This window comes from Primulina eburnea, chromosome 18 (genome assembly GCF_022965805.1).
Source record: "Primulina eburnea isolate SZY01 chromosome 18, ASM2296580v1, whole genome shotgun sequence".
Lineage (NCBI taxonomy): Eukaryota > Viridiplantae > Streptophyta > Magnoliopsida > Lamiales > Gesneriaceae > Primulina > Primulina eburnea.
Genome location: NC_133118.1, coordinates 2,209,218 through 2,234,918, shown reverse-complemented (window position 1 = coordinate 2,234,918; position 25,701 = coordinate 2,209,218). Strand labels below are relative to the sequence as shown.

The 25,701-nt window shown below is 36.0% G+C and overlaps 2 protein-coding genes and 1 non-coding gene across 6 annotated transcripts; 1 reads left to right on the top strand and 2 right to left on the bottom strand.

The window, feature by feature from the left end:
- Positions 1–446: 446 nt before the first annotated feature.
- On the top strand, positions 447–10,174 carry LOC140819386 (protein translocase subunit SECA2, chloroplastic). The gene is made up of 32 exons (XM_073179464.1): positions 447–655; positions 731–865; positions 954–1,023; positions 1,219–1,283; positions 1,654–1,774; positions 2,026–2,117; positions 2,641–2,706; positions 2,849–2,913; positions 2,992–3,079; positions 3,319–3,384; positions 3,459–3,574; positions 3,815–3,905; positions 4,241–4,324; positions 4,428–4,520; positions 4,598–4,693; positions 4,772–4,857; positions 5,053–5,131; positions 5,202–5,315; positions 5,483–5,578; positions 5,657–5,720; positions 5,826–6,115; positions 6,552–6,607; positions 7,255–7,372; positions 7,462–7,542; positions 7,712–7,791; positions 8,236–8,290; positions 8,376–8,445; positions 8,525–8,714; positions 8,813–8,936; positions 9,491–9,565; positions 9,653–9,839; positions 10,022–10,174. Exons 1-31 carry the CDS (start codon positions 467–469, stop codon positions 9,812–9,814), a joined length of 3,177 nt encoding a protein of 1,058 aa, XP_073035565.1. The 5' UTR covers positions 447–466; the 3' UTR covers positions 9,815–9,839; positions 10,022–10,174.
- Positions 10,175–10,668: 494 nt separating this feature from the next.
- On the bottom strand, positions 10,669–16,597 carry LOC140819314 (uncharacterized). Of its 4 annotated transcripts, XM_073179337.1 has the most exons (7): positions 14,819–16,597; positions 13,566–13,621; positions 12,561–12,833; positions 12,248–12,484; positions 11,789–11,908; positions 11,417–11,545; positions 10,669–11,055 (listed from the first exon to the last, which is right to left on the bottom strand). In XM_073179337.1, the coding sequence occupies exons 1-7, from the start codon at positions 16,509–16,511 to the stop codon at positions 11,038–11,040; spliced, it is 2,526 nt and encodes an 841-aa protein (XP_073035438.1). In that variant the 5' UTR covers positions 16,512–16,597; the 3' UTR covers positions 10,669–11,037. The 4 variants fall into 4 exon arrangements, 2 of the variants coding, with proteins under 2 accessions (XP_073035438.1, XP_073035439.1); XR_012115200.1 differs by lacking the exons at positions 10,669–11,055; positions 11,417–11,545 and having other exon boundaries at positions 12,248–12,404; XR_012115201.1 differs by lacking the exons at positions 10,669–11,055; positions 11,417–11,545 and having other exon boundaries at positions 11,872–12,009; positions 12,248–12,404.
- Positions 16,598–25,363: 8,766 nt separating this feature from the next.
- On the bottom strand, positions 25,364–25,470 carry LOC140820359 (small nucleolar RNA R71). The gene has a single exon (XR_012115436.1). It is a non-coding gene; the product is annotated as a small nucleolar RNA R71 (small nucleolar RNA).
- Positions 25,471–25,701: the final 231 nt, after the last annotated feature.

Below are 25,701 nucleotides of genomic sequence, written 5' to 3'. Positions count from 1 at the left end.
TAAAAAAGTTGTTCAATTTAAAAAAAAATTTTTATTTTAATTTTTTTTATTTAAAATATGGAGTGACTTGAAAATGTTTTAAGTATGGTGAAGAGTAATTATGGAATTAAATATTTTGGTGTCCTCAAAGGTAGTTATTCCAAAGCACTCACACTTAATATAATAGTATAGATATATATATATAATAATATATATATATATATATAAATTATCCAATGGGTGAGTGACATCTGATCGATGCTAATAAAGATGTGTACGATAGGTGTGCAGGATATCAAAAATGTATAATATATATATATATATATATATATATTATGTTATTTTTAATTAATTTTCATGTTAGTTTCGAGATAATATGAATCAAATATTAAAAAAAATGGTATTTAATTTTAATTTTAACATAAATAAATGCTAATTTGAAAATTAAACTCAAACATTGGCATTGAAAAACCCAAAACCTCGCCCAATGGCCACCACCATGACAACCACCGCCACCATTTCATTCCTCCGACCACCGCAGCTCCGCCGTCAAAATACAACTCTCGCATGCCCCAAAAACACATGCTTCTCTCCATCCGTCTTTCCTCCTCGTGTACTCCATATACGCCGCTGCGGTTCCACTCCCTTTACCTTCACCGTTTCCGCTTCCCTCAAGGTACAGCTTTGCAGCATATCCGCTAACGCCTCCCTAACCTATAGTTTAGGGTCTATAAAGTTTCTATCTTTTCAGGAAAAAATTGGTGGGATTAAGAAGACATGGAGTGGCTTGAGTAGCTTGAATTACTGGGTGGTTAAAGATTATTACAGACTTGTGAATTCCGTCAATGCCTTCGAACCCCATATCGAGAAGCTCTCTGATGAACAGGTTGTTATATAGTTTTTACATTTTTATCGGACTAGTTGATTCAGTTTTGTTGGAATTTTTCTGATAATTTAAAGTATTGTTAATGTAGTTGAGCGCAAAGACCGTGGAGTTTCGACGCAGGTTGAGAGAGGGAGAGACTCTAGCTAGTATTCAAGCTGGTGTGGTTTTTCTAATCTGTTTTTGATGATTTTTTCAATAAATATTCAATGTTTTCAATGAATCTTTTTCTCAAAAGTTTAATCTTTATGCGGTAATTCTGGGTTATATTTCTTTATGGGTCTTGATTTTGGTTCTTTTCTTGGAAATTAGTGTTTTGACATGTAATTTCGTGATCTTGTGATGCACTTTTGTAGAGGCTTTTGCGGTGGTCCGGGAAGCAGCTAAAAGGAAGCTTGGCATGCGTCATTTTGATGTTCAGGTCCTCTATGCGTAAATACTTCAGCACTACATTGGTTTTTTACTTTTTTCTTCTTTCTTGTTTTGTTCATGTGTGATTACGCGCGGTATTAATTAGATTGCCTCGGAAATTATTAAATTCCAAAGAAATTCGTGGATATCTTTGGAAGGAAAGAATTCTAGCATTTTAATAATTTGCATTCAAATGTGTGTTTGAGATTGTAACAGTGAAAGTTCCTGAGAATTTGAAATTTGGTATTTGTTAGTGCAATTGTTCGAATATCAAGGTGATTGTTGTTTAAATTTTCTGATACCTGAATGCGTATACTTTGTACCTAGTAGTGGTTTTCGAGTCAAATATATTTTTATCTTGTCCCAAAATTTTATCTCAGATTATTGGAGGAGCTGTGCTTCATGATGGCTGCATTGCAGAAATGAAAACTGGAGAAGGGAAAACTTTGGTGTCAACTTTAGGAGCTTATCTCAATGCTCTGAGTGGGGAGGGTGTTCATGGTATGTCTCTTCTATTTTTGCTACGGATCTAAAATAATCAAATGCTAACTGTCGCAAAACTGTTTATTATTGATATTCGAAAGTGTACAAATTGTGTAGCTATTGATATGTTTTTCCCCAATGTATCACACACATGATCAATGTCGTAGTGCTGAATTTGTTGGTGATAATCTGCACGGATGCATCATGGGGCTGGTTGTACTTTGTTGTTTTTGTTGGACTTGGTGCTTAAACACATGCTTCTGTGACAGTGGTTACAGTTAATGATTACCTTGCTCAACGGGATGCCGAGTGGATGGGCCGCGTGCATCGATTTCTAGGCCTTTCAGTGGGACTTATCCAAGTAGGTTACTTCATATCATATATTCCATTGGATAATGCTTTCTGATGGAACCTTATCCTTTTTATCGTGTTCCGTATTTCATTTTTTTAATAGAACAAAATTCACCCCTAAAAAATGTGTTGAATGATATAGGATTAAGTGATAGCTAGAGAAAAGAGATAGAAGTAAGTGGATTGGTCCATATCCTTCTTGTTTAAATATGCATTGTTACGAATACTCTATTAAAATGCTCACATATAGATATTTCAATGTTCTTAACCAGATGGGTTGTTTGGGGAACCACAATGCTTATTTATGTATCCCACCTGCTATAAGGTTTTTGAGAGTTTTAACAGAGATCTGAGAGAGCTTCTATCTGTATCCTATGTTACCATAAAATAAATAGAAGTAGAATTCGTCTGTTAAGAATTCAAACTGAAGCAGAGGGAATGTTTGTTTTGTTAAATGGAATATTAATGCATAAGATTTACTTATCCGCGTTGTTGGAAATCAATCACTGTCTAATTTCATCCTGTAAATGCAGAGGGGTATGACACCTGATGAGAGAAGGTCCAACTATAAATGTGATATTACATACACTAATAATTCTGTAAGTTTTTAATGGTTCCATTCAGTGCATGAACACACATACGAAGTTTCTTCTTGCTCTAAATTGAATATATTGGTGCCACATTAATGTTTTTTGTCATCTGTCAATATATGCGTATTTTTTTGTTTTTCTATTATGTCAGGAACTTGGTTTTGACTACTTACGAGATAATCTTGCTGCAAGCAGCGAACAGCTGGTGATGAGATGGTATCCGTTAATTCTATTTACCATGCTTAGATTGGGTAATCTTATGATAACTGATAGCAGTGTTTCATCTGGAATCAGGCCAAAGCCCTTCCATTTTGCCATAGTCGATGAAGTGGATTCTGTTCTAATTGATGAGGGTCGCAATCCTTTATTGATAAGCGGTGAGGTAATATGGCAAAGAATCTGCTCAATCTCATGTCTGTGTGCATTGTAAATATTTGAATCCTTTATAGCACCCCTACAAACCAAAATAACTTAAAGAATTAGATAAAGGGCAAAATATTGAAGCACTTGGTCTTTTGAACTTTGTTGGTGTAGCACTTGCTTAAAATCCTAATAATCTAAATCGGGTCTTTGAAGGATTATCTTGTTTGTTTCTTTTTTCAATTCATTTATTTATGCCAGGCAAGTAAAGATGCTGCTCGATATCCAGTTGCAGCCAGAGTAGCTGAACTGCTGATACAAGGACCCGTTAGTCCCAATTATTTCCTTTTCTTTTTAAATAAGTCTGGTAGATTATACTGAACATTTTTTTTAATTAACAGCATTACAACGTGGAGCTCAAGGATAAGTCTGTGGAACTTACTGAGGGAGGAATAGTACTAGCAGAGATGGCTCTGGAAACAAATGACCTTTGGGATGAAAATGATCCTTGGGCTAGGTGGATTTTGATCATACTATCAAATTTTGTTTCCCAGTTTATTTTCAAGAGAATAACTTACTTTTTAGTTTCTTGGACTTTGTGTTCAATTCTAGTTCTTATGCCACTTCTAGTTATTCTTTAGATTGACTGTAAAATGACTGTTAAGGATAGTAGGATTAACTTTATTTGCTTCATTATGACACAATCTTATGAATCTACAAATTTAAGGTTTTCAAATATACAATTGAAATTTCACAGGTTTGTCATGAACGCATTGAAAGCCAAAGAATTCTACAAGCGTGATGTGGAATATATTGTCCGAAATGGAAAGGCTCTTATAATTAATGAGGTATTTAACTGGTGAAATACCTGATTCAGCTAGTTAAATGCTTACACCACCATTGATACTTGAAAAATGGCCGATGACATACTTTTCAATGGCGATATTTTTCATTTGCATTTATAAAAAGCTTTCCTGGTTAGTTTTTTGAAACTTTATGCTACATGGCATAAAGATTCTGAATATCATGCCTTTTTGGCCGGTTATTATAAATAGAATTTTCATCTAGCTTTTGTCATGGCAAAGTGGCTTGTAGTTTACTATGGCGAAAATGAAGTGAAATTTTGTCTATTGTTTGTGCAGTTTCTTTCATATGGAATATTTTCAGTTGTTCACTTTTGCAGTTGACTGGTAGAGTTGAAGAAAAAAGGCGGTGGTCTGAGGGCATCCATCAGGCTGTGGAGGCAAAAGAAGGGCTAAAGATTCAGGTGCTAGCACATTAAGCACTTGGTTTTCAAAGATTTGCGTGTCATGATTACATCCTTACTAACTAATTTTGTATAATACATGCATACTTTCTGAATGTTGTAGGCTGATTCTGTTGTTGTTGCCCAAATTACTTATCAATCATTATTCAAACTTTATCCTAAGCTATCAGGGATGACTGGGACGGCAAAAACCGAGGTTAATTCATCTTAATTTATGCAATTGTGATTCTTGAAGATTTCTTATATGTAAAAGCTTCCTGTTCGCTGCCATAGGAGAAGGAATTTTTGAAAATGTTTCAAATGCCAGTTATTGAAGTACCCACAAATAAATCCAACATTCGTAAAGATTTACCCATCCAAGCATTTGCAGTAAGACATCTAATATAAAGTTATTCTACTTTCCAATGGACCATTACTTCATCATGTTACTATCGTGTATTTTTTTAGACTGCACGAGGTAAATGGGTATATGTTCAGAAAGAGATCGAGGATATGTTTCGGTATGGTCGCCCGGTATTGGTTGGGACTACTAGGTATGATTTCACAGACAAATAAGTCGATAATGTGTTTTCATAGACAAATGAGCTTGATATCTGTTGTCACTAGAAATATATTACTCAACCAGTCTTTATGAAATCTATATCCTCATTCACCGTCTTTTGGTTGATCTGTATCTTTTAAATCCAGATATCATAGGTCATATGATGACATTTTTTTTATTGATTCAGTGTTGAAAATTCAGAATATCTGTCAGCTTTGTTGAGCGAAAGGGGAATTCCTCACAATGTACTCAATGCACGCCCGAAGGTTCGTTTCTGATTCACCATCTTATACACGGTCTGATAATATGTACACATTAACAATATACCTTTTATAGTATGCTGCTAGAGAAGCTGAAATTATTGCCCAGGCCGGTAGAAAACATGCAATTACCCTATCAACAAATATGGCTGGCAGGGGCACTGATATAATACTTGGAGGAAATCCTAAGGTAAATGTACATTCAGGAGTTTTATCAGGCGATAATGACTTGAATCTTATCTTGAGGAGGAAATTTCGTATTGTACATGCTAGTTTTCATTTTATTTTGCTCGAAGTTGAAACTGTGACTAGTGTAACAGTGACATTTAACAGTGGCATGTGTATTCTCTTCATCAGATGCTTGCTAAAGAAGTCTTGGAGGACTCCTTGCTTTCTTTACTCACACAAAAGGTTCCTGATTTAGAAATTGATAGAGGTCCAACTTCAAAGAAGGTGACAACTGATTCTATAATGAAAAACCAATTTTAATGACAGTTCTTCATAATCCCTAACACGTGCAGTCTAATGCAGGCCTTGTCTAAGGTAAACGTTGGACCATCATCACTAGGTTTGCTTGCTAAGACCGCTCTTATGGGTCTGTATTATCAACTTTTAATTCCGATTTCAAGGAAACACTGTTTCTTTTCAGTATTGTGTATTTGACCCTTTGTAATGATTTGGTTCTGTGTCGATATTTCAGCTAAATATGTTTGCAAAAGCGAGGGTAAGATATGGACATATGATGAGGCAAGAGCTATGATTTCTCAGTCTATTGAAATGAGCCAATCTATAGACTTGGCAGAGTTACAAAAGCTTGTTAATGAGCAGTCAGAGATGTACCCCCTTGGCCCATCTATTTCTCTTGCTTATCTATCAGTTCTAAAGGACTGTGAAACTCACTCATATAATGAAGGGTTAGAGGTGAAAAGGCTCGGTGGTCTTCATGTGATTGGAACTTCTCTACACGAGTCTCGGAGGATCGATAACCAGGTGAATTTTCCACTGTAGTAGGGGTTTAGCTTGTGATAAATCAGAGGAATGTTTGGAGTACATAATGATATTTATCCATTTAGTGCTTTTGTCTGTTTTATTTCTTTCTATGTGAATCACTTGCCGCTAGCTGTAATTATCGCTTTCAATTAATGAATATAACATAGTTTCCTATATAAAAAAATATTTATTCATTTAGGAGTCTTTAAAGACTTTTCTTCCTCAATAGGAACATAGAGACAAAATTATTTGAGCGGAAAAAAATCAGACTATTTCGAGAATATTCAGTATATATTTGTTGCATATGATGTAAGTGTGTTTCTCTAGCTCTCATCCTCCATTTGATTCTTATGTTTCCTATCAAGTGGTGTGATTATGTTATTTGTTTAGCAGTCACTTACACATACCTAATTAGGATAATATTGCTTTATTATAGCTACGCGGCAGAGCAGGGAGGCAAGGGGATCCTGGATCAACTCGATTTATGGTTAGGTATATTGTAAAGTTTTTTAGATGCTTGTTTCACATAGTTTGTGTAATACTTTAGAACCAGTGATATTATAGAATAAATCAAGTGGCAAGAGAGTCTCCTTGAATTATTCATCTTCCGCCTTCTTTGTATTCAAGCATTCTTCCACTTATTCAAGAATAAGTATATATATCCGAGCAGGTACAGAAAAGTTTAGGGGTCTTCAAGGATGCAAAATCTAAATTCATTATTATGTTGCCTAGGAAGAAGAGATCAAGTATTGATGGTTCTGGAATTTGTAGCTCGAAACGTCTTGTTTAAGCAACCTTTTTTTAAAGATTTAAGCAACCTTTTCTTTGATGTAACATATTTGTAATTGTTTCGAAATTCAACAAAAAAGAAGAAGATAGAATTCGGTATTCATAGAAAATTACAGTAAGGAACTCAATGGGAGCAGGCCAAAGTAGTAGTTTTGTCAGAACCTTCTGGAACATAGTTCCCAAATCTTGACATACAGGTTTCCAAATGAAATAAACAAGAAAACTATGTAGAAAAAACAGTATTGCTTTTCCTTCAGGGGTTTACTGTTTATGCATTTTGATGGATCTGTTTTCTGTTATTGGTGGGAATTAAGTATTAATGTTATCTTACATGATTGATTCCCTAACAGCTTGCAAGATGAGATGTTTCAGAAATTTAATTTCGACACTGAGTGGGCGGTCAAACTTATATCTAGAATCACTAATGATGAGGATATTCCAATAGAGGGGCATTCAATTGTGAAACAGGTATACTTGGTACTGTCATATTTATTGTTTTCTCCCTTTTCTTGTATGCGGACATATTTTAACTGATCCTTCTAATGCTGCCTTCTCAGCTTTTATCCCTGCAAATTAATGCTGAAAAATATTTCTTTGGCATAAGAAAGAGTCTTGTGGAGTTTGATGAAGTTTTAGAGGTATCATCTTACTGGCTAAGACTTGAATGATACCATTACTATTTAATTTAAGCAAGAGTAGCTAAGATGTTCAATCTAACTGTTATATCAATATTTCTCAGTACTAATAAATTTGTAATTTTTAGCATATATTGTTTATTTTAGTGTAAGCTCTCACTGTGCTGTGCAGGTCCAAAGAAAACATGTTTATGATCTTCGCCAATTGATATTAACTGGTGATTCTGAAAGTTGTTCAGATCACATTTTTCAGTGAGTACCTTTAAACTTTCAAATGTACGCTTTGTGAAAACTGAAGAAAGTAATTATCCGACTTCTGTACTTTGCATGCTCATACTCTATGATGTATCCATGTGCCAAAATATATTTTTGTAAGTGCCCGAGTCATGCACAAACATTCAAGTTTCCAAAAATAAAAAAGATATGGAAAATGTGGATGACAGAAGAGGCTCATCTAACATCTTTACCAATTCCAAGAAGTGCCAAGAGGTCGATCATTTTATCAGACATCATATAGAGAAAATGACTAGCAACTCTTTATAATGTTTTTACTCTCTGTTTCACAGCATGAAGCACTCTTCTTAGGTTGTTGATTGAGGGTTATAAAATTTCATTATACATGAAATAAGTAAAAGCTCTCTTATCTTAGTGGCTGTTTTTTTTAGTTTTCTGAACAAAATTGGAATTCTGATTTAGGTATATGCAAGCGGTGGCAGATGAAATTATTTTGAAGCATGCAAATCCAAAAAAGGTTTATGAATTAGTTTGTGTGTTTCCCAAGTGATCTGTTCCTTTGTTTTTTTGTTTTTGCTAAAAAAAGGTACTATCTAATTTAGCACCCAAGCAGCTGGAGTTTGGGAAAACTATTGAAGGAATTCAGTGATGTTTCTGGGAATGTTTTGAGTGGTGGGTATTTCCATTTTCATTATCTTACAGCATTTGTTTCTCAATGAATATGTACGCTAAAGAATTGGACTCCCTCTAGACTCATTTACAGGGGTCACTGAGGAAGCCTTGCAACAATCAGTCGCCCAACTTCACAACTTAAAAACTATAGACATTGATAACTTTCATCTTCCCACTTTGCCAAAACCTCCAAATGTTTTTCGAGGTATCCGCATGAAGAGTTTGGCGTTGAAACGCTGGCTAACCATATGTTCTGATGATTCCACAAAGTTAGTATGCTTTATGTCATCAATGTTTATACTTTTTGAGTCTATGCTCTTTCAAATCTTGATTATTCTTTCTCCTTCGTTTTTTATGTTTGTGTCAGAGATGGGGAGTTCAGATCAACTGTTAATCTTCTTTGCAAGTACCTTGGTGATTTTCTGATAGCGTCCTATCTCGACTACATTCAAGAATCAGGCTATGACTCTGCCTATGTGAAAGAAATAGAGGTATTTCCTCTATTATGTGGTTCTCATGCTCTAATGAAGGCAAAATTACCTTTATTTTTTTGGTTCCGAAGTCATAGAGGGACTTTCAGTTTTAATCTTTTACGATTCTAATTTCTTTCTTAGTACTGCATCACCTGCCAATACATTTAAGTAATTTTGCAGCAATTGTTACCCAGTGTTAAACTTTCTCCAATTTTGAAGCAGTTTCTATTCGGTTCATTTTTTGTGGAGCACTCAACTAAAAATCAAGTTTTAAGTTCAAGAGCCAGAGTGTTGAGGGGTTTTTACTGAAATTCTGGAGATTTTAATTTTTGAGTATTGATATCTGCATTTAAATTGAAATTTAGGAAAATATTAGTTTTGACTTGAGAATTTGGCCTTGCTGATATCATCGGCCAAATTAACTATTTCTTACACCAAACATCAAATATCTTAGCATTGCGATACTTGTATTATTAAATACAAAATTAACATCTGTAACAAGAGACAAAAAATGCAATTTTCGCTCGTCATGAACCTATTATTCTCTGACAATGTAATTTCTTTATCTACAGAGGGCTGTTCTTGTGAAAACTCTGGATTGCTTCTGGAGGGATCATCTTGTAAACATGAACAGGCTTAGCTCTGCGGTATAAAACATTATTGTGTATCCACGTGTCATGTGCTTTTTGATAAATGAAGCTTTATATGTTATCACAGTTTTTTCACTGGTTTAGGTGAATGTAAGAAGTTTTGGGCATAGAAACCCACTCGAGGAGTATAAAATCGATGGTTGTCGTTTTTTTATTTCAATGCTTAGCGCAACAAGGAGGGTAACTGTTGAATCTCTATTTCGGTACTGGTCTTCTCCAATGGAGTCTCAAGAATTGTATGTATAGTGGAGACTTGTTCTCTTGCTGAAAGGTACATGCCTGATGTTTTTATTGTCACTCAAGTTCTGTAATGGCATTGGAGAAAATGAACTGAGAGCATATCTGGATACTTATTCAAAGCTTCTACTCATTATACGGCATCATAATTTCCAAGAACTGCATCTAGGAAGCATTTCCTGATATTTATCTCTCTTGTGACCGAGCTTTCGGCAGCGTTTCTTGCCTTAGCATTCTTCAAGTATAAATTGGTGCTAGGAGGAGATGAGGAGACATTCCACAGTTTCTTGATTTCGATTTTCATCCAAGTTGGCATGTTATTGAGGAGATATTCAACGTCTGCATATAGTTTCTATGGACGGTATGGGGGCAGCATTCCATTTCGAGAGGTTAGGAGCAGGAACTATGTTCTATAGGTTATGGAATTGTGTGCTGGTTAGTATCGCAGATGTTAATGTAGATTGCAAGAAGTGTAACTTGAAGAAGTTTATCTTTAAACAAAGTGTGTCGCACTTTTGCGGAGAAGTGTTGTACAAGCCAACAATGTATACATTCGTTTATTCTTTATCTATATATATATATATATATATATATATATATATATATTGAGATGCCATAATATTTGATATGACAATGCCATAATTTATGTGTCATACCATAATTTATGTGAGAGTTGAAGGTATATTATTATTTTATTGTTCTCTCTGTTTTTACTTCCTATAAACACCAATGGTTTGAAATTCATCAGAGGTACTTACCTGCATTTTGCCTTCCACATAGGTAACTGAATAATCAAGGTCCAGAATATGTTAATTCAAAATTCATGACTGAATTTGTCAACATTTTTTGCCCCATCAGCTTGCTTTTACACATAATTATATAGTTGTATCAATAAATCTGAAAACAAATTGAGTTCAAATACACACGGGGTCTATGAGTCTGATTAATGTGTATGTACGAAGCACCACTCCGTCACCAAAGAAACAAGTCTGGTACGCCAATTTATATTCCATTTTCATATGCTTTTTCCTCATATATACATACATACAGAATTTGTGTCGTGTATTCAACCTCACATGTATCAGGACAACCTTCCCACAGAACATTTCATATCATCTGCTGCACTCGATACGACTTCGTTAATTAGAGGATATTGTAATAATATTACACCTTTGGGCAAGATCTTCAAGCACTATTTACATTCCATGGTGGGCAAGATCTTCAAGCACTATTTACATTCCATGGTAGACCTGATGAAGAAATTTGTTGGTATAAGATTGAGTGTTTCACCATCGTACTAAAAACAACTCAAATATTTTAAATTGTATAATAACTCAAATGTTACATTTCGACACTTGTCTCAAAGTGTTGTACAAGCTAACAAAAGACAATTGTTGTACTCGAATAGTTAATAAGTATGAAGTAATAGTTAATCACCATCATGCTCAAAAACCGCAAAGAAAGAAGTGGCGATGTCACCCAAGAAGTTTTTTTACTATCAAGAACCAAAGGGCCGTGAGTTGATAAGCAACTTCTATATATAACCTCACTAGCCATGGTGCCAAGTCATATTTCCGTGTTCAAGCATATAATAACAATCAAAATTCATACCTTGATTGTTTTATCAGCCTGTCCTACAAACAGCTTCCCTTCCCAGTAAATGAGAGCGATTACTACAGAATCACATGCAATAGTTCCAATGGGAATGTAACTAATTCCTTCTCCATCTTCTGATATTTCCTGCATATCACAATCTTGACTGAAAATAGCAAAAAAGAATAGGAACCATGCTTAATTTTCGATAAATAATGTTTGCTCAGAAACTATTCAAGAACATGGTATCAAGTTCTGAAAAAACTGTCTGAAAAGTTGGGTAGATTCAATTTTGTATGAGCGAGGAGGTGTGTTTAACTCCAATATCAATCAAAGTATATGAAATTAGTGGTTGCTAATGAAAGAATGGCACGTAGTTTACTCGGGTACCTGAACATAAATTTTTTTGTCCCATCCCCCACTAAACAGCCATTTCCCCTTCTTCCTGACAGAGAAGACCGAACCATTGTGTGTCTGTGTGGACTGCAGAAGCACATCGTTATGCCATACCTAAAAGGAAAAAAAGAAGCAAAATAAGACCAATCTTTCCATCACCAATCAAAACCATTGCGTGTCCGTGTGGACTGCAGAAGCACATCGTTATGCCATACCTAAAAGAGTAAAAGGAAAAAAAGGAAAATAAGACCAATCTTTCCATCACCAATCAAAACACAAATTGCGCTCACACAATTGGCAAACTTCTGTTTTTAGAACGTTGATTTACAGCACATGCACTGGGACGATGCCAACTACACAGTGAAGCTATTGGAAGTTCAAGATTTCTCTTTTTTCTTTTTCCTTCATATTTTTGGCATTACAAATTTTTTTAAGAAAATGAAACCATGTTACCTTTATGCAACCATTTTCGTGGCCCACAAACAGCAGATCGTGCTCTGCAGAAAGAGACATGATAGAGGCCACATTTCCGAGTTTGTCTTCCCCCAAGACTGCCAAAGAACTATGATCACTAAGAGACCATAAGCGGATAGTCCCATCCCAGCTTCCACTATAAAGCACACCATTGCAAACTTCCAGTGATGACACGACTGACATATGGCCACTCATAGAACACGATAGGGTGTGATCCTGAGCGGCATTGATTCAAATACTGCAATTATTGACTGAAATATAACTAGTGAAGGAGTTGTGAAAGAACATATACCTGCAGCGACCATGCTTTTATTAATTTGTCACCACTGCCTGTGTATAGATATTCAGTTCCAGAAACGGCTAGTGCATGAATGCCACTATAGCGCCAATCTTTCTGCTCGCGTAATTTCTTTATTGGAGCATCATTAAAGGGAAAACTAGCATCCCAAATGCATATAACACCTTCATTATCACCGCTGATGCATAATGGTTCTGTTCCATCGACAAAACAGACAGCCATAACTCTATGATCGTGACCTTTAAAAGAATGCACATGCGTAAAATCCTGATATTAATTTGACAAAAAGAATAAGAATATTAGACGGTGTATTCCAATAATAAAACCAATCCCACGTAAAAATACATAAAGATGCACCACAGTTTGAAGAACAAGAAAAAATCTTGCATTTCAAAAGTTCTTTGAAGTAAATTTAAGCAGTCCTCGGTCTTGTAAAATAGTTTTCAATAAGTTATTTTGGATGTTTTCGGTTACATATGAATGGCATACATAGCAAAGGTATATTGCATGCACTTACAAACAAATATATCAACTTTAGTGATATTCTCTTAAAATGAATGAATGGTTATGCAAATGCCATACAGATAAATGCAATTAAAATTTCCAGAATAACATATTTATTCATAATATATTTAGGAAATAGAAGCATGTTTTGTATGCAAATGGTAAGGAAGGTCACTCCACAGAATGAGAAGTTTGTGGTCAGATATCTTTCTAACAGAATGCCTTGAAAAGTCTTTCTTTAAAGCTGTTTTAGCTTAGGAATTTCAGAAATATTAATGTTTTGCAGTAATCTGTCATATTATGGTCCTTGAATCATAGTTTCATCATCAATATTTTGAGCTCCATTTAGGGTCCTCAACTAAATTTATCCAGTAATCAATGTCGTTTTAAGTTTGTAGATACTTGCATAAATCTCGACTTTTGATCACGAAGGTGACACCTAAATTTGCCTACTGACCGACAATTTTAACAAGAGTTTTAGCACAAAACAGATACCTGCAGAGACCATACACGGACCATCTTATCATATGAGGAGCTGAACAAGAAATCTCCTACACACAAGAATAAATGGAAATCAAACATCAAGCTCATAAAAAAAACAAAAAATGCTGACATGGTATTTGGATGGAATGATTAATGAGAAAACGATTTGAAATTTTTATTTAAATCCACTATATTTGTGTGGATAATTTTCATATCTGTCAAAACCTCTGATGTCCATTTCAAGTAATTTTTTCAACCATTACAATGTGTTTCAAATAATCAGTTATTCAAATTAAGTATTCATTCAAATCCATTCCCCAAATCAATTACTCCAACCCAAAAGCAACCTTAGTTCATTACAATTGAGAGGCTTCAGAAAAACACAAAAATGCAGGTACATAGCTGGCTGATTTATATAATCTGCTTCCATATGCTTGACAGATATACCGCTTACACGAAGTGACACACAAACAAAAACTTTACAAAATCAACATACTAACTGATAATTATAGCGTACGAGCAGATTTGTAATGAATCTAAAGTTGTCTTTACAACCTATTAGATTGAAGCCCAAAAACCAGTCAAACTTGTGATAACTTTGATTTTAGTGTTATAGTTTTTCTTGTTGCTTCCAATTTCACTCATTTCTTCATCTTAAAACCATAGCATAACACCGAATATCTTATTCAGGAAGATGGCATAACATGTTATTCCACCAAACAAGATGGCAGAAATAGGTTGAAACTGCTGAATGGCTAAAAGTATAATGAACGTGTCATATGATGAGAATTTATCCATAGAGAAATCAATAAAATTTCAGGATTGCTTATAGACTTCAATATCCAGCTACTACCAATTTATCATCTCATGTAACGGGATTAATTTATTCATTCAGATGTGGAGAAAAAGTGATCCAACAACATTTCTAGTCTATAGATTTCTGTTACTATCAATGAATAGGCAACAACAATTTTGGTGAACCATTTTTAAACTAATACAGAATTAAAGCATCATAGTGATAAGTGAATCAAGGTTTATGCCAAGTCATTTTGTCATTTCCTTCTGGTCAAACTTCAACTTCTGAAAGGTCATCGAAATCCATCAAAAAGCAAGGAAAACAAACACCTCGTAAAACACAACTCATGCATAAACTATATAGATATATTGTACAGAATAAAATGGATAGAAAAAAATACGGTAGATATATTATACAGAATGAAATGAACAGGGAAAAAAAGGCAATCATATAATGCTGGAAAACGTACCTCCAATAGCTAATCCTGTGATACAATCAAAATGTCCTTTCATCTCACTACATTTGACACGTCCCTTGGACACCCCATCACCAATATCTCCATTCATGGCTCCAGTTTGATCAACTTTATCTCTTTCACTATCACCTTGAACACCTATCAGCCTTCCGCTAGTTTCCTCGACTATCTGACATAGCTCCCCTAGCACTACACAGTAGCCTAAGTTTTCATTTTTCATTTCCGATTGTAATGTGATTCTTTTATCATAACAAGGTTGAATAACCAACTCTCTTAGGGATTTCCATAGTTCTGTTATACTTGGTCGATTTTCAGGGTCAAACTCTAGACACCTGCACAAAACATCGTTTAGAACAGAACATTCCAAGCCCAGTCTACCTTCTAACAGAGCCATTGTTTTCTCAAACCAAATTAAATACAAACCAGAATAGTCAAATTCCTTCTCGTCAGTAATTGCATTGGCAATACTATGTACGTAAGTTCTCATCTCTTCTAAGAAAGTGCTTCCAATAAAAAGCCAAACCAATAAGCAAGCAATTGACCAAACATCTGAAGCACCCAAAACTTCACATTCCGAGTTCCCACGATCCAAATCAAAACCCCACTTCGTAAGAAAATATAACATTGTCTCTGGACTAATGAACACCGGATTTTCTTCCAATATCGAGTCCTTCAAACCAATTTCAAAATCTTTGTGACCCCATCTTATAACCGCATTCAATCTCCTCCCCATATTCAAGACCGCGGCTAAATCAACAAAGACGCGACCAAATTTGTTGAAACCAAGAAAACTCAAACTCAGACAACCAATAACCAATCCTTCCAACTGCAAACAACTTAAAATTTCACATAACTCCATTCCAAGCATTCCAAAGCCTCTCACTTCATCAATACTCAACCTCTCCCCCACCTTTTTCTTAATCATATTATTGGGTAAATCACATGAATTAAAGTTGTAAAAAACAATATACACGCACTTATCATCATTCTCGTGATACCAAAACCCATAAACCTTCCCCACATTACAGATGCTGAAATTCAAACGCAAGATGGAAGCCAATTCACTTCTCTCCTTTTCTTTCATCGCATACAAAACGCTCAAAATTTTTGATTCATAACTATGCTTGAAAAGATTTGTTGGGCCTTCATCCTCCGTAAAAATCCCAACTTTAACCATTCGTAACATTTCATTATCCCTTACGACATCCCCCATAACGTGATCACTCCCGAAAGACTTCAAAACTTTTCCACAAAGCATCCCATAGTCATCTCCTGTACCCATTTTCTCGATCATTACACTATCCTCAGGTAGAATCCACCTTTTCCATTTAAGATAGAATGCATACGACCATGACTTTGGAATCAAACGCATAGCAAGCGACAGATTCTCATTCTTTTCCCTCGTAGATGATCGGGAGTCCTCCTTATTGCCCTTGGCGGGCTGGTGCTGAAGGACTGAGGATACGTGGAGGAGGTCAAGGTTCTTGGGGAGGGATGAGGGGCAGCTGCCGAATTTCACGAGGAGGGTGCAAACAGTGCAGCGAAGGGTGTTGGGGAAGGGGTTGGGGAGCTGTTTCAGACAGGCTTCGCAGGTGGTGTGGCCGCAGGAAAGCACACGCGGGATCACGGAGACGGCTTCGTAAGGCTGCAGGCAGACCGGGCACTCCGGCGGGTCCGCCTCTTCCATGGCGGGGATGGAAATTTCCAGGCGAAAAAGCTGGAAATGTCTTGTTCTTATGCTGACTATGCACTTGCACTATGGAGCGAAACCATCCGAATTGAGTCGATTATTACAATTTCAGTTCGAGTGTATTCAAAATCCAACTTATTTGAAATTCGAAAGTTTTAATTTTTTTAGTTCGAGTTCAAAATTCTAGTTTAACTTGAAATGTTTGAACATATTTGTGAATTATTTAGAAATAGAAGGCCAAATCCAACTTATTTGAAATTCGAAAGTTTTAATTTTTTTAGTTCGAGTTCAAAATTCTAGTTTAACTTGAAATGTTTGAACATATTTGTGAATTATTTAGAAATAGAAGGCCCGAAAGTGTTCATGAGGTGTTCGCGAACTATCAAACAAAATAATTTTGACTCGAGTTCGATTCGATAAAAGTTAAACATGTTCGAGTTCGGCTCAAGTTTGATAAATTTAAATACAAATTAAATATGTATTTTGTCGATTCCAAAAACTCACGAATCAGATCGATTTGTTTATCACCCTAGATGCAAATGAATTTGTTTGTTTTAAAAGAAATGATTTTATATTCACGAATTATATAAAATTTAATTTTAATCCATGTATTTTAAGTTTTAGTTTCATAATTTTAGATAAAAATTATAGAAGAAATTGGTGGAAAATCTCCACCCACAAACACAAGTTAGTGTTCAGTCTACATACCTTCCAAAAGTTTTGTACAATACTTGACAGAAGGAAAAACATTTTTTTAACTTCCTCATCAATTTTTTATTCATTTTCTTTCATATTTTTTATTATCCCCATGTTTGTTTCTTCTCTCTTATCCCCATCTCATTCTCACTTCCCTCATTTTATTTCTCGTCTTAGACCCACAACAACCCTAGCCTTACACCACCTCTTTCAAAACTCCAAGCAACGTAAAACCCATGGATGACACGATGAAGATTTCGAATCGAATTACATAAGGTAGAAAGAAGGAAGACAAACAAATGACTTAGTCAGCCTACTTTTTGGAAAAGCAAGAAAGCGAAGCAAATGACTTTCTTCTTCTTTGTTCTTTGCTCGATTTGTCCAGTAATTTTATATTTGTCACCAACTTTCATATTGATTTATAATATTCTGAATATGTAATTTTTTTTACATATATATATGACATACACACAAGCTTGCTGGTTCCCACAAGATCTTTAGTTTTCTTGAAATATATGATTGAAAGCTCAATGTAGAAGACACTAGAGAAACACGATAGTCAACATATTTGGATTTTCTTAGTTTGTGTTGGTTTAAGGGTAAAACTTATGTTAGTCCAATTCATCAGCATGTTATTGGTTTTTTGGGTGTTGTACTTTGAATTTTTTTTGGAATTGTTACTGGTTATTGTACGCTTGTGCAAGTTTATGAGTGAATTTTTTTTTAATTATTATTAGTTATTTTACGCTTGTTTTTTTTTTAATTATCTATAGTTTCTATTCAATTTATGTTGGTTTCATCGAATCATGTTTGTTCTATTCGAGCTTTGTTGGTTTAGTATGAATAATTTTTTATATATATATTTTTGTGTTAGTAAAATATTTTACATATAAAATTTTTAACCACTTAGTTAACGCATATTTTTATATGATTTCTTGGATAAATGGATTCTGGATCATCAAATTTTTCATTTTGGGTAGCTGTGAGTATAAAATGAGCTCTATATGATTTCAATCTTTAATGGCTTCAGTCTAGCAGAGTCATTTCTTAATTTTGGGAGAAAATGTATGGATATTTCTCTACAAAATATTACCTTGCAATATCTAGCCCCCTATCAGAAGATGTATGTGACATTGAATGAAGATGACGACGACCATATCATGACCCATCTTCACACATATATGAGATTGACAATAATAACATCAGAGCAGTGAGAAGAAAAAACCAAATGGAAGGCCATAATGTTGTGAGGAAAAACTTATATCTTAATTTTTACTTTCCACGTGAATTGGGTTTTCATTGATTTTTTTTTTGCTTGGTAATGCATTTCCAGAGTGCAACTACCGATGAGAAATTTGTTGTGAGTGTGCTTCTTTTGAATCTAGATGATGTGTCAGTTATATTTTTCAATCAACTGATCATTTGCATTGTTATCTATAACATAAGTATTATTTCACGTGTCTTATATAATAATTTCATAAAAGGTGCAAAATAGATGTGTTAAAAAAAATTTACATTACTTAAAATAGGGTTGAATCTGAAGATTACACCATGAGTAATATTGATGGTCATCTTGAAGTTGGTTTGTTAAAAAAATCCATAGACGTTTGGAGTAATTGCATCCGTGGAAAATGTCAAATATTCAAGGATGCTGATGAATTTCGAATTTATGCTAAAAATTATGCAATTTCTACGAGACGTTCTTTTTCATACAAAAAGAATGATAATGAGAATCTTACTCTTGTTTGTAGTGTAAACAATTGTTCCCGGAGAATCTATGCTTCAAGACACAAATTTGAAAACCTTATTGGCATTACAAAATGTAATTTAATACATACGTGTGGAGATGACAATTTACGCAGTAGAGGACATCCTAAAGCTGATACTGCTTGAGTTTCCAATGTTTTGATGGAGAGATTGAGGGGGAGAGCCATCATATCGACCATGTATGATGTTGACAGACATACAAGGAGATTATGGGGTCGAGCTCAGTTACCACAAGGTTTGGAAAGGGAAGGAATTGGCTATGCACGATATTCATGGTACAAATGAATAGATGATAGGTGTTACGATAGATTAAGATGGTATTGTAGTGCCATCAAAGAAACTAATCCTGCAAGTATTGTAGAGTGTGAAATTGACCATTGTAGTTATAAATTTAAAAAATATTCATATGTTTCAATGCATGTGCAACTAGTTTTGTCACTCGATGTATGCCCTTAGTTTTCTTGGATGTCACTCGTATAAAGAATAAATACAACATAAATTCTCAGTTTGAATATCATGGAATTGGTCTTCCACAAGTTTTTCCAACCTTCTAAGTTTGCATGTTGTTTCTTCCTCCTTCATTTTAGATGACACCTGAAAATTTAACACCTAAAAAAATCAACATCAATTCTGAATACATCATAAAATAAATTTGGTGAATTTATTTGTTTACCTTTACATTTCTTTGTCTCGCAATAAATAACTTCAGTTCCTCACCAAATGGAATCATTTCAAATTGTAATGTCTCAAAAAATTGAAGGTTCACGTAAACCACATGCATGCAAGTTATTAAATTTCTTTTGTATTTTATTAAATTGTTTTAATGCATTAAATGCATATTTATTTCATGAATTTGTGTTTTAATTCATTGTTTATTTAAAGTTTCATGCATTGGTATTTTAAGTTGCATTTCACGCTCGAACACGGAGACCGTGAATATTCAAGAAAAATATTTTTATTGGGTAATTATTAATATTTATTTAATATGAGGTGTTTTTAAGCATGATTTTTGAAAATGGACATTGGTTGGGTATTTTTACCCGTCGGGTTATATTTTTAGCCGATAGCAAAATTTAGCAAAATCGGTGGACTTTTTGAGGGTTCGAGCAATATTTTAAAAATGTACCTAAACGAAATATTTTTCGAAAATGTTTTTGGAGTTAATGGGGTTATTTTGTTGCTTAATGGGCCAAAAAATCCTTTTAAACACTTTAATTTTTATTAAGGACTCATTAGTGCATAATTATACCACTTAAACACCATTATCCAAACCCTAAACTCTCCACCCTAACCATTCAGCCGCCCCCTTCATTTTCAGCAGCCACTTTTCAATATTTCAGCAATTTTTATCTCTAGTTTCTCAAGCTTCTTTCAAAAGACTTCTTCCCCGCATATCTGGTTCACGTCCTACACGCATATCTTCTAGTTTTTGAGCGTATAAACACAAAGGCACTCCCAAAATCTCGTTTTTCTCACCATTCACACCATAATATGTTGGTTTGTGTGTTTATGTATGAGAAATATTTTGATCTATCATATGATATCATTTTTGCATAGTTTTGACATGAAATACACCTACACTTTGATGCAATTCACGTTTTATGGACTTCTTGTGTAAAGGGCTGTCGGTTTGAGGTGTTAGGGGACTGTATACGTTGGGAGTTAAGGTGTCAAGGGGCTGGAGTCAAGAGTTAGTCACGTTTTGGGGAGGGTCGATCAGTCTTCTTGAGGGAGATAGGATTTTTATTGTAAAACCGCACAAGCTGTGAAATTTCTGTGTCACAAAACCTGTCACCTTTGTTATTTCGAATTCTGCGACTTATAGGTTGGTTTTCTGGAAATGTATTCAACATATAATTTATATCACTCTGTGTTATCTTCGATTCGATAGCAAATTTGTAATTTTCTGATAAGAAACGAGTGAGGTATGATTTTTGTCGTAAACTCGCTCAAGCTGTGAAAATTTGTGAATGTTTTTCACGTTTTCTCAAGTTGCGAGGGTAGGCTCGGCCAAGGAGGGCTGAACCAGGCCATGGTATGGTCCAGGAGGGTCCATAGGTGGGCTAGGAAGAGTTGTTTTTAGGTCTGGTCCCGTTTGGTTTGGTCTAGGGTCGAGAATTCGAGGGTTTAGTGCATTAGGGTTCGGCTCGCTTTGGTGCAGAAAAATCCAGCAACTTTCAGGTGCTGTTCGAAGGTCTTAAGTGAGCTGGTCTAGGTGGTTTAAGGGCTGGTAGGGTATGGTTGAGGCATGGTTTAAGCTTGGAGAAATTTGATTAAGTTTCGGGTTGATTTAGGTTAAAACCGGGACCCTGATCCAAGTTTTAAAACGAATCGTGTAAGTTTTGAATTGCGCTCGAGTTTACGTCTAAGAAACACTTATAAATAGTTTTGAGGTATTTTGATGAGTTTGGTAGGTTTCGTGTCGAAATTTTGAGGTCCAGGGATGAAACGGTCATTTTGATTTTCCAAAAGCAAAATTGTCATTTTGCACTCGGGTCGAGTTAGAAGTCCTGGCAGCGCCCTAAACTCGATTTTACATGTTTAAACGTTTATGATATCATGAATATGACCATATTACGTAAAATATGAAAACACGTTGTATACTTGATTTTAGGCAAAAATCATGTATATGCTTGATTTTATTAAGTGATGAATATGATGATATGTTTTGAATGATGGGAGTTGGTTGTAGTGACCCGTTCCAGAATCACCTACTAATGAAGAACTAAGCATGCAATTAACTTAATTAATAATAATCAGAGATAACAGCGGAAATATGGCCAACGACAGTAGTTATACAACCCAATCGAAATCAGAACAACTCAAAATATATTCGGTACAACCATATCGAATAGAATAGTACTGAAAACTAAACCAACCAGCTACTCACTGTCCTCCTCCTGCTCTTCCTGAGCCATCCAACCTGAGGCCTGCCCCGTGGGAATGGGGTTGTCCAAGATAAACAAAACCGAGGACGTGAGCGATAAGAACGCCCAGTACAAAAGCATGAGTATACAAGCCTATATGAAATGCACATGCTATGATATGATACCAGGGTAGTCAAGAAACAGGAGTAACAAAGGATCTCAAAATGCTCAGTCTAGAGGCGCCAAGTGGATAGTGCCACGCGGTACTCCTCTGGGTCACTGCATCCACTACAAGAACAGACGTGGACCTAAAATGTCCCGGATCACCGAAGCCCTCCGGACCCGTCGGCCACTGTGTACTCTCGGTGTCCATGCGTCCACAAGACAAGACAGGGCTGAGCGGCCCCACAAGATATAGCTTATCTCGAAAGAGATACAGCTCAACAGTAAAGGCTATCTCGAAGGAGATACGGCTCAACATGAAATGCAACATGCATCATAAAACGTGACATAATAGCATGTATTATATGACATATAATAATGCAGCAGATAATCATGCAACACATATAAGGATGTATACTCGACCAGGATATCTCGGATAGTACTTTCGTACCTCTATCACAGCAAGCCTAGCCTTACGCAACACCGCTAATCAGGTCTAGAACAAGCCTACGCATCAAAAGCATACCCAATGAACAATACTACCATGCTCGACTAGCAAAACCAGTACTACCAAAGGTTTAGGGTTTACCTTCGTCCGTCGACAGCCCTTTGATGTCGATTGCCTCGTAACTCAGGCGTCGCTACGCTACCAATCCTGGCAGCTCTTGGCTATCGCTCAACCGACAACTAACCCTAGAAACCTTCCAAACCTCTCAAATATGAGACACAACTCAAGAATTTGCAATGCAAAATGAGGAAATCCGAGCACTATTTATAGGCTATGTTCGGATCCACCGAACCCACTTCGGAACGTCCGAACTCCTACGTGTCCATCGGCTCTTGACACCTCATGATCGGATCCACCGAACCTACACTTCGGATCATCCGAACTTGCATGTAAACTGACGTGTCGATCAACTCTTGACACCTCATGATCGGATCCACCGAACCCACTTCGGATCGTCCGAACTCTTCGGTGCTACCGAACCATCTTCGGTCCGTCCGATCATGACCACGGTCAAAAATTACACATTAAACCTTCTTAATCACCATTAATCCGTTAATTACCCAATTTGGAATTCGGGCTACTACATTCTCCCCCCCTTAAAAGATTTCGTCCTCGAAATCAGGCTTAGAGGATGAACAAAATGAAATAACAACATCGTTATTACATCACAATTGTTGTTGAATACAACTGATATTTCGATTACTGATAGGACTCGTTTTTACGTGTTTTTAGTGTTGGTTTCGAGTCGCATTCATACATCATATTAGCTTGTTCTAGTTTATTCTTGCATTTTGTTTGCATTATTTAGCATATGACTGATTTCGTGTGTTTTGTGGTATTTTGTAGGAATGGAACCAAATATAGCAGAAAATGGGCACAACAACGAAGAAGCCTCGCTAGGGCGGTCAAAACTGACCGCCCCAGCGAGCATTCTAGTCTTACCGAGGATATCGAACAGAAGACCTCTCGCTAGGGCGGTTAAAACTGACCGCCCCAGCGAGACTGCTAGCCTGGACAAGAGAATTTAACAGAAGATCTCTCGCTCGGGCGGTCAAAAGTGGCCGCCCCAGCGAGACTAGAGAGAAGGCTCAAAGTTTTTATTCGAGAGTCACTCGCCCCAGCGGTCAAAACCTACCGCCCTAGCGAGTTACGCGATCCAGCAAGATTCTGCGAGATTTGTTTCTATTTTCATGGACTCTATCCAAGACCACTAACCTAATACACGAGATTGGGCGCCGTTTTTCAGACTTACACATCATATTTTCATCATTTTTTCTGGGAGAGAAGGCGAGGAGTAAGGAAGACTTTCGAAGAACTCGAGAATTCCAAGCGTCGCAGCCATCTTCCATCGTCATATTTAGTATTTTATTATTCAGTATTTTATTCTCTTGCATAGATTGTTGATTTTTAGTATGAATTTGGTTGGCTAAACTCTAAATTTGTTGGGATTTGAGGGGATCCTACCCATACTCGTTGTTTAACATTATTTCTTGACATTTTTACAAGTGATTTGTTTATGCTATTGTTATTTCTTGTTTCAAGCGAAGCCTAGCTATCTTCCTTTGATTATTGCATGTTGTTAACGATTTCGACAGACTAATTAACAATAGGATCGCATAGTATAAACCACGGACTTACAATTTTAGTAGACATACGGAATTGGGTACGTGTCGATAGTAATAGTTCACCCGGATGAAAGCTAGTGGATTCCATAGAACGTAATGCAATCGTGAACTGTTAAATAATTGAGGACACTTGATTACTGCATGTTTATGATTAGTATTAATATAGCTCGACAGAGTATATTGATTAGTCTAGGGAATTCCGTCGAATGCACGAGTAAAAGTCGAGTCTAATTATCTGAACACGAGTGGTAGGTGAACTGATAATTCCCAACAAATTCGTTTCTCATTTGATTTTCATCCAATTTAATCATTGATTTCTTGATTATTTGTTCTTGCATTTTAATCATTTTAGTATTAAATTCACTTTAGTTTAATCACCAACTCCATCTATCGTTGCTAGAGAAATTTAAGTGAAAATAAGAATAGTGTAACGCAGTCCTTGTGGATCGATACTCGTATTCACGTACGTTTATTATAACTTGACTATCGTGCACTTGCGATATTTTAAATCGAGCTTTCATTTATAAAACAAATTTTGGGACTATTCACTGTGCAAGTTTGGCTCGATCAAGTTTTTGGCGCCGTTGCCGGGGACTGTTGATTCACAATTTTTTATTTTTCATTTAAATTCTTTAGTATTATTTATTTTATTGTTAGTTGATACTCCTATTCTGTTGCAGATTTTTCTTGTGGTGCATGCGAAGATCACTCGACGTGGAGCTTGAATTTGACCCTGAAATCGAAAGAACTTTCCGCAGACGAAGACAGCAACAAAGACTCAAAGAACAGATGGAAAGACACGAGCAAGAACGTGGAGAGGAACAGCGTGACAATAGACAAGTTGAGATACCACGTCGCATTCCGATGATGGATTATGCACAACCGTCTCTTGAGGGAGCACGTCCAAGCATCGTGAGACCAGTCATCCGAGCTAACCAGTTTGAGATCAAGCCAGCTATCATTCAGATGATTCAAAACACTGTTCAATTTGGGGGAAGTGCACTTGACGACCCTAATTCTCATATAGCTGATTTTCTTGAAATTTGCGATACTTTTAAGTTTAATGCTGTGTCTGATGATGCTGTTCGTTTGTGTTTATTTCCATTTTCACTAAGAGATAAAGCTAAGGCGTGGTTAAACTGTTTGCCTGTAGGGTCTATCACTACATGGGAGGATATGGCGAAGGCATTCCTGACCAAGTACTTTCCTCCGTCGAAGACTATGAAGCTGAGAACCGACATTACTACTTTTGCTCAATATGAGCTTGAGTCACTTTACGAGGCGTGGGAGCGATACAAGGATTTATTGAGGAGATGTCCACACCATGAGCTACCTCTTGGGTTAGTTGTTCAAACTTTTTACTACGGTCTGCTTACTTCTAACCGTACCATGATAGATGCTGCTGCCTGTGGTAACTTGCTGAGAAAAACGGCTGAGGAAGGATATGAATTATTGGAGGAGATGGCTGCTAGCAGCTATCATCCTCATTCTGATAGGCAGAAACGAGGTGCGGGGGTTAATCAAGTTACTGATTTGTCTGCGGTGTCAGCACAGTTGGAGGC

Coding starts and splice junctions, on each gene's coding strand:
- LOC140819386 (XM_073179464.1), top strand. CDS start 467: ATGGCCACCACCATGACAACCACCGCCACCATTTCATTCCTCCGACCA. Junction 2,914..2,991: donor GAACAGCTGGTGATGAGATG/GTATCCGTTAAT, acceptor ATCTGGAATCAG/GCCAAAGCCCTTCCATTTTG. Junction 8,715..8,812: donor TGTTCTGATGATTCCACAAA/GTTAGTATGCTT, acceptor TGTTTGTGTCAG/AGATGGGGAGTTCAGATCAA.
- LOC140819314 (XM_073179337.1), bottom strand. CDS start 16,511: ATGGAAGAGGCGGACCCGCCGGAGTGCCCGGTCTGCCTGCAGCCTTAC. Junction 13,622..14,818: donor CACAGGATTAGCTATTGGAG/GTACGTTTTCCA, acceptor TCTTGTGTGTAG/GAGATTTCTTGTTCAGCTCC. Junction 12,834..13,565: donor TCCGTGTATGGTCTCTGCAG/GTATCTGTTTTG, acceptor AATTAATATCAG/GATTTTACGCATGTGCATTC.